The sequence below is a fragment of the Somniosus microcephalus genome, chromosome 7 (genome assembly GCF_052327205.1).
Source record: "Somniosus microcephalus isolate GS21.2 chromosome 7, FLI_Smic_1.0, whole genome shotgun sequence".
Lineage (NCBI taxonomy): Eukaryota > Metazoa > Chordata > Chondrichthyes > Squaliformes > Somniosidae > Somniosus > Somniosus microcephalus.
In genome coordinates this window covers 107,073,647-107,089,540 of record NC_140993.1, presented here as the reverse complement: position 1 = coordinate 107,089,540, position 15,894 = coordinate 107,073,647, and the positions used below count along the sequence as shown (strand labels likewise).

Here is a 15,894-nt window from a genome sequence, read left to right as displayed (position 1 = left end):
ACCAAATGGTCTCCTTCTGTGCAGTATGATTCTATGACCTCGCAGTTCTCCACATAGAACTCCATCAGTCACAGTTTTGCCCACTCAATTAAACTGCCTATGTTCCTTTTTAACTTCCTGCTCCCAGCTACACAATGTGCAATGTCTCCTTAATGTCATCTGCAAAGTTGTATACACAACTCTATTTCTTCATCCAAATCATTAATATAGGTATATGATAAAAAGCTGAGCCCCCAATACAGATTCTTACAGAACACCAGTTGTCACATCCCAATCAGAGACCATTCCCTTTATCCCTATTCTGTCATCAACCTCCCAACCAATTACCAACCCATGTCACAAGGTTACCTCCAACTTCTTGCGCTTTCATTTTTGCTAATAATCTCTTGCGCAGAACCTTATTAAATGCTTATTAAGCAAAACTCATTAGTCTCAGATAGATAATAATCTTGCCAACTATGTTTGACACAGTGATCTTTATTTCAAAGCTCCTTTTGCATTTATCTTTCACTTACAGCAAATGAGCTTGCCCATTCTTTGTTACCACATCCAGACTGTTACATCAAGATTCCTACAGAGAACTTACTGAAGAGTCATTGAGTATATTCAAGGCTGAGATAGATAGATTTTTGGACTCTAGGAGAATCAAGGAATATGGGAATCGGGCAGGAAAGTGGAGTTGAGGTCCAAGATCAACCATGATCTTATTGACTGGTGGGGCAGGATCCAAGGGCCTTATGGCCTACTCCTACTCCTAATTCTTATGCTCTTATGAATCAGTATGTTTTAATTTAGACACAAACCTTTTCAAGGAAAATGTGACTATACTGATGGCTCATTTTTATTGTTTTGAAGGTATTTCCCCCATCCATTTAAAAAAAAATCCCAGTGGAGCTGGTAGTGTTGCAACTGAGAACAGCAGCCACCCTCCTCCAGTGTAAGCCAGTGGTGATACTGGGCTTCCATGAACTGCTTGGGCCACTCTACTCAGACTGGAAAACTGACTCTCTCCAACCATAGAGAGTTAATATATGGGGATATGGAAAAGAACAACAAAGCATGGTTGAAACTAGAAATAATTATTCAGGTTACGCTAGTCCAAGTTACACCAAACAAAAGAAAACAACAGCCTGGGATAAGTTGCTCCTTATACAAATGGCATAGGAAGTATAACATTGGGACATTATACATCATGTTTTATTAAACACTAAAGGATCTCCCATGATATTGCTCAGGTGTCAGAAATTACTCTGTTGTAAGAGTGGGGTGAGCATTTTCTGTGGTAAGGGAAGGCTGCAGATGACCACTGAAATAATTTGGCAAGAGATGTGCCCAGAGATAGGATTGTTTATTGAATGGTGGACAGAGCATCAGATCCAAAACTACTCAAACTGCCCCGCTCTATTCCCATACCCTTTTTACTTCCCATGCTTCAATTATTTATCCAATATTTCACTAAAAGATGCAATGGCATCTTCCTCACCCACTCACAGCAGCAAAGCATTCCATGCTCCAACCGTCTGCATAATGAAATCTCTCCCAACCCGTGACACTTTTAATTTGATAACCCATGTAATATGTTTCAAAAATTTATACTACAGTGGAGTAATGCATGGCCAAAAAAATCTGTGGATAGGATAAATACAGCTTTACAAGTTATGGGAAAAATAAATGCCAAGTGAATCATCATTTGCACTGTTCTAAATTGTTGTCCTTGTCATAATTGGGCACGATTCTGGATCGACCTTGGCCATCAGATCAAATTATTATTTTTTTAAGATCAAAACAAGCACAAATTTGCCGCTTAATACTGCTGTAAATTATTTAAATGATTGCCAATACTGACAGTTAAAACTCCAATTTGGAGAATAGATAAGGGTCATGAAAGCTTTGAAAAATAACAGAAGTTTCCTCTAAAAATAATTGACATTAGATTATCTTGCTGCATTACAACTTTATGGGGTTTAAAAAAAAATTTTAATATGAAAATAAAATATCTGCTTAAAGGCAAATGTGGTTCTACAATTCAGTTGCATTATGCTGTGATCATATTCATCATACCACACAGTGCCGATCACAAGAGAAACCTCATAACCAGAGGCATGATGATCTCATCCAACAGGACTTAATATTTTGAACTGTGCCTTCTTTGGTTAGCTCCTCCCTTATCCAGGGCAGCACAGTGGCATAGTGGTTAGCACTGTTGCCTCACAGCGCCAGGGACCCGGATTCGAATCCGGCCTCGGGTGACTGTGTGTGGAGTTTGCACATTCTCCCCGTGTTTGCGTGGGTTTCCTCCGGGTGCTCCGGTTTCCTCCCACAGTCCAAAGATGTGCGGGTTAGGATGATTGGCTATGATAAATTGACCCTTAGTGTTAGGGGGATTAAATACGTGGGGTTACGGGGATAGGGTGGGATATGTGTTGGTGTAGGGGTTACGGGGATCGGGTGGGATGTGTCGGTGCAGGCTCGATGGGCCGAAATGGCCTCTATCTGCACTGTGGGGTTTCTGTGATTCTGTTTCTGTGATAATCTTGATCCACCAGTGAGTCTTGGTGTTTTGCTGCGTGTTTGCTACACTCCATTCTACAGATATCTCAGCCCTCTCTACTACGCCTTCCAGCTACTTCTTTTGTTCATTTCATCTACACTCTACAGTTTTACTTGAAGAGGAAATGTTCTAGTTAGTTAAGAGGGAGACCAGAGCGTGGTAATTAATTTTCACTGCTATATCATCAGATGTAAATGATGCTTCAACATTTTGGCAACACAAGGCTTTTGTTCAGCATATAATTCTATAATTTCACAAACAGAAGGGATGGTCTGATGAATACTTAGTTGGGAAACCACACTATCAAAATTCTACTGAGGGACACAAGACCTTCACCTTGCATCCTAAAATACTGTGGCAACAAGAGCAGGTCGGAGGCTGGGTATTCTGCAGCAAGTGTTTCACCTCCTGACTCCCCAAAGCCTTCCCACCATCTATAAAGGCACAAGTAAGGAGTGTGATGGAATACTCTCCACTTGCCTGGAGGAGTGCAGCTCCAACAACACTCAAAGCTTGACACCATCCAGGACAAAGCAGCCCACTTGATTGGTACCCCATCCACCACCTTAAACATTCACTCCCTCCACCACCAGCGTACCGTGGCTGCAGTGTGTACCATCTACAAGATGCACTGCAGCAACTCATCAAGGCTTCTTCGGCAGCACTTCCCGAACCCGCGACCTCTACCACCTAGAAGGACAAGGGCAGCAGGCACATGGGAACACCACCACCTCCAAGTTCCCCTCCAAGTGTCACACCATGCTGACTTAGAAGTATATCGCCGATCCTTCCTCATCGCTGGGTCAAAATCCTGGAAACCCCTACCTAACAGCACTGCGGGAGTACATTCACCACACGGACTGCAACAGTTCAAGGCGGCGGCTCACCACCACCTTCTCAAGGGCAACTAGGGATGGGCAATAAATGCTGGCCTTGCCAGCGACGCCCACATCCCATAAACAATTTTTTTTTAAACTCATTATATTTAATATTTATAATATGAAGAAAAGAATGCAGTGCATCACTACTTAATTTATAGTTCATGCCATATTTATATTCATTAAACTGCAACTTTAATGTAGCAAATGAAGTTTTAACAACATTCTGGCTTTCAGCCAGTTATATATTTCCACAGATTATTATTTTGTAAATCTTTCATTTCCATTAGTGCTCACCACATTCTTCTGTAAAGAACACAAGTCTAACATGATAATGTTCCATCCCTCAAAGAAAAAAAAACTCTCCTTTACTCAGCGGCGAATGCATTTGCTTCGCCCCTGACCGCAAATTCCAGGCCATTGAGTATACTTAAATGTCTGATTAGGAGGGTCCCGGTGAAGCGAAATCTAGAATGCTAAAGAGAAAAGACAAGGAAGCAGTGCAGGAAAGTGATTGGGGTAAGGATAATCAGATTGTGTCAGGAAGGGACAGAGCGTACAAAGGAGTGCACTAACAAATAGGGTCCGGGTAAGAAAAAATGGTAATAAGCCAAATAAGACCATAATACAAAAAAATGTTAAGATGTCTAAAAACATTAACAAGACAAATCTAAAGGCACTGTATCTGAATGCACGAAGCATTTGTAATAAGGTAGACGAATTAACAGCACAATAGATGTAAACGGATATGATATAATTGCGATTATGGAGATTTGGCTGCAGGGTGACCAAGGCTGGGAGCTGAATATCCAAGGATATTCGATATTTAGGAAGGACAGACAAAAAGGAAAAGGAGGTGGCCTTGTTAGTAAAGAATGAAATCAGAGCAATAGTGAGAAAGGATATTGGGTCAGAAAATCAAGATGTAGAATCAATCTGGGTGGAGCCAAGAAGCACCAAGGGGCAGGAAACATTGGTGGGAGTTGTCCATAGGCCTCCAAACAGTAGTGGCAATGTAGGGGATGGCATCAAACAAGAAATTAGAGATGCATGTAACAAGGGTACTACAGTAATCATGGGTGACTTTAATCTACATATAGACTGGCCAAACCAAATTAGCAATAATACTGTGCAGGATGAATTCCTGGAGTGTGTACGAGATGGTTTTTTAGAGCAGTACGTTGAGGAGCCAACTAGGGAACAGGCTATCCTAGATTGGGTATTGTGCAATGAGAAGGGGTTAATTAATAATCTTGTTATGCGGGGTCCTTTAGGGAAGAGTGACCATAACATGATAGAATTCTTCATTCAATGGAAAGTGAAGAAGTCCAATCTGAAACTAGGGTCCTAAATCTAAACAAAGGAAACTACGATGGTATGAGGAGTGAGTTGCCCATGATAGATTGGGGAGCTTCATTAAAAGGCATGATGGTGGATAGGCAATGGCTAACATTTAAGGAATGAATGCATGAATTGCAACAGTTATACATTCCTTTCTGGTGCAAAAGCACAAACGGAAAAGCGGCCCAACCATGGCTAACAAAAGAAATTGAGGATAGTATTAGAGCCAAAGAGGAGTCATATAAAGTTGCCAGAAAAAGTAGCAAGCCTGAGGATTGGGAGCAGTTTAGAGTTCAGCAAAAAAGGACCAAGAGATTGATTAAGAGGGGAAAAATAGAGTATGAGAGTAAACTTTCAAGGAGCATAAAAACGGATTGTAAAAGCTTCTACAAGTATGTAAAAAGAAAAAGATTAGTGAAGACAAATGTAGGTCCCTTAGTCAGAAACGGTAGAATTTATAATGGGGAACCAGGAAATGGCCGAGTAATTAAACAAATACTTTGGTTCTGTCTTCACGGAATAGGACACAAATAACTTCCCAGAAATGCTGGGGAACCAAGGGTCAAGTGAGAAGGAGGAATTAAAGGAAATTAGTATTAGTAAAAAAAAGTGCTGGAGAAATTAATCGGACTGAAAGCGGATAAATCCCCAGGGCCTGATAATCTGCATCCCAGAGTACTAAAAGAGGTAGCCATGGAAACAGTGGATGCATTGGTTGTCATCTTCCATAATCGATAGAATTTTGGAACAGTTCCTGCAGCTTGGAGGGTGGCAAATGTAACCCCACTATTTAAAAAAGGAGGGGAGAGAGAAAACCGGGAACTACAGACTGGTTAGCCAAACATCAATAGTAGGGAAAATGCTAGAGTCTATTATAAATGATGTGATAACAGGGCACTTAGAAAATATCAACGGGATTAGACAAAGTCAACATGGATTTATGAAAGGGAAATCGTGTTTGACAAACCCACTAGTTTTTTTGAGGATGTAATTGGTAGAAAAGATAAGGGAGAACCAGTGGATGTGGTATATTTGGATTTTCAGAAGGCCTTTGATAAAGTCCCACATAAGAGGTTAGTGTGCAAAATTAAAGCACATGGGATTGGCGGTAATATACTGGCATGGATTTAAAATTGATTAACAGACAGGAAACAGAGAGTAGGAATAAATGGGTCTTTTTCGGGGTAGCAGGCGGTGACTAGTGGGGTACCGCAGGGATCAGTGCTCAGGCCCCGACTATTCACAATATACAGGAAACTTTGTGCTATCCGGAAGTTGAATGTCCGGCAACTTTGATCTAACGGCAGAAATCAGCAGCCGTTTTGGTTAGGTTTTTTTTTCTCCTAGCATTCTTTTCACAGGCAGGCTCTGGAAAGCGTCTTTGTCGCTTAGCAACAGCTTCAGAGATGCTTCCAAGCTACTGGGCCGAGTGTTTATAAGCTGTTGCTGATCAACAGTGTTTGTGGTCAGGCACGACAGGCTCTAGAAAGCGTCTCTGTATCTTAGCAACAGCTTCAGAGACGCTTCCAAGCCACGGGCTGAGTGTTTACAAGCTGTTGCTGAGCAACAGTGTTTGTGGTCAGATACTGCGATGAAAAGCTCCTATCTGATAACATTGACGCTGGTCTATCCGGAGCTTTTAAAAAAACGGTAGTAGCTCGGTCCCACGGGTGCCGGATAGCACAAAGTTTCCTGTATATCAATGATTTGCATGAGAGAACCAAATGTAATATTTCCAAGTTTGCTGATGACACAAAACTAGGTGGGATTGCGAGTTGTGAGGAGGATGCAAAGAGGCTTCATGGCGATTTAGACAAGTTGAGTGAGTGGGCAAATACATAGCAGATGCAGTATAACGTGGATAAATGTGAAGTTATCCACTTCGGTAGGAAAAACAGAAAGGTAGAGTATTATTTAAATGGTGATAGATTGGGAAATGTTGATGTACAAAGAGACCTGGGTGTCCTTGTACACCAGTCACTGAAAGCAAACATGCAGGTGCAGCAAGCAGTTAGGAAGACAAATGGTATGTTGGCCTTCATTGCAAGAGGATTTGAGTACAGGAGCAAGGATGTCTTACCTACAGTTGTACATGGCCTTGGTGAGACCACACCTGGAGTACTGTGTGCAGTTTTGGTCTCCTTACCCAAGAAAGGATATACTTGCCACAGAGGGAGTGCAGCGAAGGTTCACCAGACTGATTCCTGGGATGGCAGGACTGTCATATGAGGAGAGATTGAATCGACTAGGCCTGTATTCACGAGAGTATAGAAGAATGAGAGGGGATCTCATTGAAACGTATAAAATTCTGCCAAGGCTAGATAGACTGGATGCAGGGAGGATGTTTCCCCTGGTTGGGGGGTCTAGAACGAGGGGTCAGTCTCAGGATACGGGGTAGGACACTTAGGACTGAGATGAGGAGAAATTTATTCACTCAGAGGGTGGTGAACCTGTGGAATTCTCTGCCACAAAAGGCTATGGAGGCCAAATCACTGAATATATTTAAGGAGATAGATCGATTTCTAGACATAAAAGGCATCAAAGAGTATGGGGAGAGAGCGGGAAAATGGTATTGAGATAGAGGATCAGCCATGATCATATTGAATGGCGGAGCAGGCTTGAAGGGCAGAATGGCCTACTCCTGCTCCTATTTTTCTATGTTTCTATTATTGTACAGTAAAAAAGTTGATGTGATCAAACTGAATTCAACCATGTGAAATGCACCAACTAGGGGAAAACATTTTTTTTAATACCAGTTAATCTGCCATGGTGTTGCACACAGAGTTAAGACATTGCAGTCTTCAGGTGAAATGGAGTTGGAGGGCAAGAGCTGATTAGACATAGACATGTATGGGGAGATAATACATACATATTATATGCACAGAATATCACCATTTTAAAATCATAATTTCTGTCTCTTTTAAGCAATACTTGTGTTTTATAAAAGTTGATCTCCCATTGTGGTCTCTCTAGCCTGCCTCTGTCCTCGTATTGCTGTTTCTTTCAGTCTTTCCTCTTCTGCTTCTACCTCTTATGAAATCTTTTTTTCTCCCCGTCGTCTTCTGCTTCTGTTGATCTTTTCCTTTGGGTGGTGGATTACATGGCTGGTATGGCAAGTACAGGTTCAACCAACAGCTGCAGAATAAACATGGCCCTCAGAGGCTCGTTTCCCATCCCCTCCCCCAATTCCTCACTCCAATCATGTCTTGAACCCCCATCACCACCTTCTCTTCCTACCATCCCTTTACACCCACTACTCCCTCTATTGCTTCCCCTTTGAACTACCCTCTCAACCCTTGTGTCCCCCAGTTATTCTCCTCACTTTAAACATCCCTCCCTGCTCCCCGCCTCCCACACACACACCTCTTCCTCTCAAGCATGGACGGCAACAGGCCCCCTTAACTTCAACCAGTTTCTCTTTTCCCCTCCTCCTTCTTATTTGTTTCCCTCAAGGAGGCAATTACAGGATGCTGATTTTACATAGCAGATTTTAAATGTGGACAGAGGAATTTAAAATGGAAAAAAAAGTGATAAAAGTCTGATTTAAAAAAGTGTAAATAGGAAGGTTTTGTAGAATGGGAAGTGTGCAAACACACAAAATATATAATTACTTTATACAATTAAATAGCAAAACTTAACAGTAATGTCAGAAGCCAGAAAGTGTGGTTGGAGCATAGGAGTTGCTCTGTTGTAAAGGCAGAGGAGCTGGCTGATGCAAAGCTGAGCTCCTACAGTGCCAGCACTGGTCGAAAGGTACGTATATAAGTAGTTTCCATTATTAACATGGACATGGATTTTATAATAGAAAAGTTGACAACAAATGTGACAACATAAAGCAAAATTGTGTCAACAGGGAATATTCAATATTACAGAAAGATATCTAAATTATTAAAACTGTATATCAAACCATCTTAGTCTTCTGTATTTAATTGTTTACATTACTCTGTTGAATAAACAAAAATTATATATATTCAATACATTCAATGATGTCACTTACATTTTAGGACATCATACAAATGAAAAGCTGTACAATGAAAAATATCCTAAACATAATCTCCAAAACTTCTCTTCAAAAGTCACAGCAGAATGTGTAAATGTACCTAAAAATCCTATTCCAGTTCGACAATATCACGTATGAAAAGTTTTTTTTTTTTTTTTTTTTTTAAAAAGGGGTAAAGTAGCATAGCTGTTGTGTTACTGGCCTAGTATTCCAGAGGCATGGACTAATAATCCAGAGAATATGAGTTCTAATCCCACCATGGCAGTTTGTGAATATGAATTCAATACACCACACATTTCTGTGAGCAGAAAGCTGTTAGATTGTTGTAAAAACCTAACTGATTCATTAATGTCTTTTAGGGATGGTCTTAATGTGTACAATTAACATTTTATTGCAGATTTCCAACATTCACAATTTTTTTTTCATATATACAGGAAGATATTTTGCTAAGATTAATAAAGCCTCATAGAAGCAGTGGAAAGAGAAGCAAGAGATATGTGCAATGTTGAGAAATGATTTAAAGTGATTGTTACTGACTCCAGCTCCTCTGCTCACATCTGTGAAGTGACAGCAGCCATTAAACTCTAGGTCTCTTCAATCAGAATAATTTCTCCATCATAGGACAAAGAATCAGGTCCACCTATATTGAAAAGGTGACTGATGCACAGTGATGGAAGACTTCCATTTCCACCCAAGTAAAGAATAAATCATTTTATGCTTTGTTGGACTCTAGGGTGGCGGGTGCTCTTCATTGCATATATAGGTGCAAAATAACAGCCATGTTTTCCTGCATAACAGTTACAAAGTAACTCAGCACTCTGAAATGCTTGAGAAACACGATAAGACGCGATATAATGATATCTTTCTTTTAATTAAAAAAAAATTGCAGAGCTATGACAATCATCAAGCAATAAGTGTTTTAATTGGTTAGTTTAAGTTTCTTGTTCAATGGTGGCACTGCAGCCACTAAGGGACATTTTGTTGTGCAGCTTACAGTTGAAGAAACAACTATGTGAGATTATACAGTGAGCATAATCATGCCCATATATGAAGAGAAAAGTGTAGTTAAAAATCATATTTCATGCTTGAACAACGTATGTCAGGACATAAATATAACTTTCTACCATTATAACTGTGCTGAGCAACCTGTACGAACCAAGATGTAATTCATTTTAAAATATCCTACCGTGGCAGAGAGGTAGTAATTTGTAGCCGTGGTAAAGCTGGGACAACTTCTACAGTGCAGCCATTAGTTTTCACTCCGGGCAAATTTTCTAACAGGCAGTCACTGGACACCCCAAAAACAGAAGTTTGATAACCTGAAAAACACAAGAGCCAATCAATCAGTTAAAATATACAATACATATTCATCAATATCTTAGTGTAAAACAAAATAACCAGATTGGGACAAGATTAATACAAGTTCAAATCTTACATCCAAGTGTGGTATAAGAATTGTAGAAAATTTTTGATTTTATGAAATTTAGGTAGTAAACGTTGAGCTAATTGTGTTATAAAGCAATTCATTCCTGTAAGATACCATCTTTCACAAAAATGGAAAAACCTCAATCAAATGCATTTTCAAATGATAGCGTTCCTCTTTAAATTAAGTGTGGTATGCTGAATGGCATTTTGTTTGATATAATCTTTACAATTCTGTGAACATACAGTGCAAATTTTGCCTACACAACACTCTGCACTTCAAAAGTAATTCATTATGTTGAGTGTTTGAGATGTTGGTATGTGATAAGTTGTTGTATAAATGCAATGTAGCTTTTATTAAAATAAAATTTGATTTAGCATTTTATGGCTAAAACTACATATTTTATCTTCAACATTTTTCTTTACTTAGAGAAATCAAAACAGCTGAAAGTGTAGAGGTGAGAGTTGAAGAAATTGGCCCGGATTTTGCCATGGTAAGAACAGCGAAACTGTCAGCGTTCGCCATCATTACCCCTCTGAAACTGACCGCAACTTCAGGATGAAGCGCACGCACAGATAAACGCTGAGATCCTGAAGTTGCGGTCAGGCATTCAATGCTCCATCACAGGTTGCGTTTGGAGCACCCCAGAGCCAGCAATCAGTTGAAATTATATATAAGGACATAAACTTCCCCTTTCACAATGGAATACCAGTTAAAAAAAACCTAAAATTTAAAATAAAAACAGAAAATGCTAGAAATACTCAGGTCCGGCAGCATCTGTGCAGAGAGAAACAGAGTTAACGTTTCAGGTCGATGACCCTTCATCAGAACCCTAAAATTTTAAGTCTTGTTATGAAAGAGGTGTAACTGGGTTTTTAACGACGTACTGACTGCTGAACAACTGTTCTGGCCCTGAAAAACTAATTTTATATTTCTGGAATATCAAATTTTCTATTAATATGGTTAAGAATTACAAGTTTTTAAATATAACTTTTTTTTTCTTATTTTATGATCTTTCAGCTTCTACCTTAATCATATGTGCATGTCCCAATCTTTATTTCGCTCTCTAAAATTTATAAAAAGCACGTTAGAATCAGTGCATTTTACTTCCTGGTTTGCTGTCTGAGAATTCTTCAATGTTGCTTAGCCAGCTTGATGGCCTTACTGTTGCTGGATACTTAGGATTCGCTTGGTTTGGCGCCAGATTCAAACGAAAGTCGGGACAGCTGAAATCGACGCCACAGAGGTCGCTAGATCATTGTGAGCAGTTTTGTTCGAGGTCAGCGGGGAGCGCCGTCACTTCTTCGCTGACCGCAAACTCCGGGCCATTATATAATGCAACACCATCATTAACAACTTTAAAATACTTTACACAGATCTCAGTGATAATGGAAATGAAGGAGGAAAGGGCAGGGACTTAAACTTTCTGGCTCAGCTATCTCTAGATATGGTGTGGCAGCAATTTTGCGCAACCTAAGATCCCATAAACAGCAATGAGAATATCAGTTGAACTGTTTCTGGTGGTGTTGCTTGAGGAAGAGGAATTTTGTCTAGGATAGCCCTGCTTTTCTTTGAATATTGCCATGAGATCTTTAATATCCACTTGAACCACCAGAACAGGCAGATGAAGTCTAGGTATAACACTGAAACTGAAGGACAATACCCTTGACAATGCAGCACTCTAACTTGGGAGTGTCAGCCTAGATTGTGCACTAGATTATAAAAAAAGTTGATCTCACAATTGTCTCATTCAGAGGTGAGAGGGCTAAACAACTGAGGCAAGCTGACAGTTCAGGCAGTATAAAAAACAAAAACAAGTTTATAATTAAGCGCGATTTAGGATTGAAAGTTCTAGATAAAAACAGCAGTATATTTAGACAGAAACAAGTACTTGGAGAAACTCAATTAATTTTGAGGAAAAAGAACAATTGTTGACCAAGAGTACAAAAATAGTGGTACAGGTTGAGCGTCCCAAATCCGGAGTTCCAGAATCCGTAATATTCCGGAATCCAGACACCCTGAGGGAGGCTTACCAAAAACGCAACCTGGGCCCAGGCATTTCCGGACTCGGCACGTGTTTCTGATGTCCAAAGTCCGGAAATATCGCAACCTGGACTCTGGCGTTTTCGGACTTCGGACATCAGAAACATATTCCGAAGTCCGGAAAAACCCAAAAACTGGCTCGGCCTTGGTCCCAAGGCTGCCGGATTCGGGATGCTCAACCTGAAAACATTCAAACCACAAAACATTCTGAAAGTTTAGAATAACATGTACTTGAATTTAAAATGGGCTTTAATAATGTGTGCAACTTAGACCCACCAAAAATAACAGCAAGATGTTTTTAATGGTATTTATGGAATAACACGAGATAATTTTATGCTCTTGATCAATAATGTACTCCAAATCAGATGTTTGCAATTTGCATGGCAAGAGAACCTCAGGTGGGCAGAGGAAACGCTTCAAGGACACCCTCAAAGCCTCCTTGAAAAAGTGTAACATCCCCACCGACACCTGGGAATCCCTGGCCCAAGACCGCACAAAGTGGAGGAGAAGCATCCGGGAAGGCGCCGAACACCTTGAGGCTCTTCACCGGGAGCAAGCGGAAGCCAAGCGCAGGCAGCGCACGTCAACCCAAGCACACCACCCACCCGCCCCTTCAACCACTGTCTGCCCCACCTGTGACAGAGACTGTAGGTCCCGCATTGGACTCATCAGTCACCTGCAAACTCATTTTTAATGTGGAAGCAAGTCATCCTCGGTTCCGAGGGACTGCCTAAGAGAAGTAGTGCACACAACCTATAGATGAGAAGAAATAACACAATCTTAAAAAAAAGTTACCATCTGCAGTACATGAAAACTTGTGACTAGCAGCACTTCCTGTTGTCACATTTACTTCCTGTATTAAAATTCTTCTGCACCCGTCACACTTCCACACACCCCTTTCTAAACGATCCATAATTATCATTACACTTACCTTTTAGTCCTCCCATCATTAGGTTGCGCATCTGCGCCTCTCAGTTGTATCTCTCTCAAGTCCTCTACTGGCAAACCTGGACACTTATACATGTCCCAGTTCAATTTAAGATACAGCGATAAAATTACTTTAACTTAAAATGCAATCATCTATCTTCCTGCCATCTGTTCCCATTGACGTGCAGCCAGCGCCTTATCCCAGTTCTGCCCCACACCTTCAAATGCCCAATCCTGCTTCCCACCACACATTAGGCTGTCCAGTTGCCACAAGCCTGCGACCCACTTGTTTCCCAACCCTGATTTGTTGCCCATCAGAGCATCACTCCCTGGTCAGAGGCCTCTGCGAGATCCCTCTCCCTTCTGCTGGCTCTCTCTGCTGAGCTTTTAGCTTCACACCTCTACTGTTAATATTTGCAGCTTTCACCACACTTCATTTTTTAAATGCCAGGCCACTGTCTTTCCTTCCCTAATTTTTACAGGTTTTCCAAGTGCTATAAACATTTAGAATGTGAGTGATCATTGCACCGAGAAAATCCGTGTAGATTAGGGAACAGGGCAGCTATCTGCCATTTCATAAGTAACAGTGTCTCTAAAATAATGAAGATTAGGCAGCAGGGCAGGAGGTAACATAGGGAGAGGTAGCCAGTGAGCAGTGGAGCGCTCAGGTCAGAGTGAAGTGCTCTGGTGCAGCTGGAGCTAGAGATTGGGCTGTGCGGGTGCAATATAGAAACCTAGAGTTTCAAAAGTTAAGCGTGACGAAAGATGCAAAATCGAGGCAGGAGTCATGGGGGGAAAAATGCGGCTGATTTGCGCCTCCCGTTAGCACCCTCTAACGGGGCACAAAGCAACTAGCGCCTAGGCGCAGCGCCGCCAATGCCTCCCACGAAATTCAGCGGGAGGTTAGCGGCACGGTAACAGTTAACTCCTCGTGGCGCTGCGCCGCCGATGACATCATCGCCATGTGCAGCGCCCCAGCCGCAATCTTCGGTAGCGACCCCCGACTTACTGCCACACGCTACATCCGACAGAGTCAGGGGGGCCTACCTGCGGCCGGGGCTGCGCAAATTAAAGGAGATTGTTGCTGGCTGCGTGCCAGCACCTGCCTCCGTTGCTGTTCCCGGCCTTCTGTGCAGCATCCCCGCAGGGTAACAGCTGCGCTCCGTGAGCCCAGCACTTCTCTCAAGTGCCGGGCTCTTTTGCCGGCACTCCGATCCCTGGTAGCCCAGCTGGGCCCCAGGTTGCACTGCGCTAGGCCCCTCCCCTTTAATAAGGGGAGGAAGGCCTGCAGTACCGTGGCGCAACATGCCGCTGCGGCACGTAGCACCGTGATATTCACTCACAGCGCCCCAAGAGTGAGGCAGGGCGCTTTCAGTAATTTCTTCAGGGTGCAACCCAATTTCTCCCCCATAGAGTCATAACGGAACAGAAGGTGGCCATTCGGCCCATCGAGTCCGTGGCGGGTCTCTATAGAGCAATCCAGTCAGTCCCATTCCCCTGCTCTATCCCCGTAGCCCTGCAAGTTTATTTCCCTACAGTGCCTATCCAGTCTCCCCTTGAAAACATTGAGTGTCTCTGCTTGCACCATTGATCACCACCACTCGCTGTGTAAAAAAGTTTTTCCTCACATCCCCTCTGTATCTCTTGCCCAAAACCTTCAATCTCTGTCCCCTAGTCCTTGTACCATCAACTAGTGGGACCAGCCTTTCCCCGTCTAGCCTATCCAAACCCGTCATAATCTTGTACGCCTCTATCAAATCACCCCTCAACCTCCTTTGCTCTAATGAAAACAAATCTAGCTTCTCCAACCTGTCCTTGTAGCTAAGATCCCCCATCCCCGGAACCATTCTGGTAAATCTCCTCTGTACCCTCTCGAGGGCCTTCACATCCTTCCTAAAGTGTGGTGACCAGAACTGGACGCAATACTCCAGTTGTGGCCTAACCAGCGCTTTATAAAGGTTCAGCATAACTTCTCTACTTTTGTACTCAATACCTCTATTTATTAAGCCCAAATTCCCATATGCTTTGTGTTAGGGTGAAAATTATATAGCTTAAAGCATTGTAAATAAGAAACAATGGCACAAGACAAAACAAACTCAGCTTAAGACGGGGCAGGAATTAACTGTTTGTGTCTGCTCCTATTAAAACCATTGTGCTTGACATTATTGTTGAACAGTTATTGAATGTGGGAAACACTAAATATTACACAATTATCCAGTGGTGCAGCCTTCTGCAAACTATTTGCTGGAAGCCCTTTGGATGTATTGATGAGTTACAGTAATTGGTAGCTGTAAAACTGCCCATTTTGTAATTAACCGCCCAAAGTTCTAGAAGGTTCCATATCATTCCTGTGAGGACAGGGGAGTTGTTGCTGGGGGAACGTGATTCGATGAGGACAAGAGAATTGTTGCTGGGGCAACATAATTGGGTGAACACATTTATGTGTAGTGTTTTGCCTGTATAAAAGAAGTTTGATATCACTAACGGTGAGAAGGTGACCACTAGACCGCGGGGTCTAAGGCTCTTCTCCCAGAACGTTCTGTTAATAAACTGTGTACTTTTACTTTAAGACAGACTCGAGTGAATCTATTTTTCAACCAACACTTTGCTAACCACTCTCTCAATATGTCCCGCCACCTTCAGGGACCTATGCACATTAACACCCAGGTCCCTCTGTCCCTGCACACTCTTTAAAACTGTGCCATTAAGTGTATATCGCCTCTCCCTGTTC

General features: G+C 41.9%; 1 protein-coding gene across 1 annotated transcript in view; it reads right to left on the bottom strand.

The window, feature by feature from the left end:
• Positions 1 to 15,894, bottom strand: part of trappc9 (trafficking protein particle complex subunit 9) — a 1,276,086-nt gene that overhangs the window by 1,076,285 nt on the left and 183,907 nt on the right. Inside the window, exon 14 of the mRNA XM_085993951.1 lies at positions 9,957 to 10,089. Within this exon, the coding sequence (XP_085850077.1) occupies positions 9,957 to 10,089 (133 nt within the window). The remainder of the gene's footprint in view (positions 1 to 9,956; positions 10,090 to 15,894) is intronic.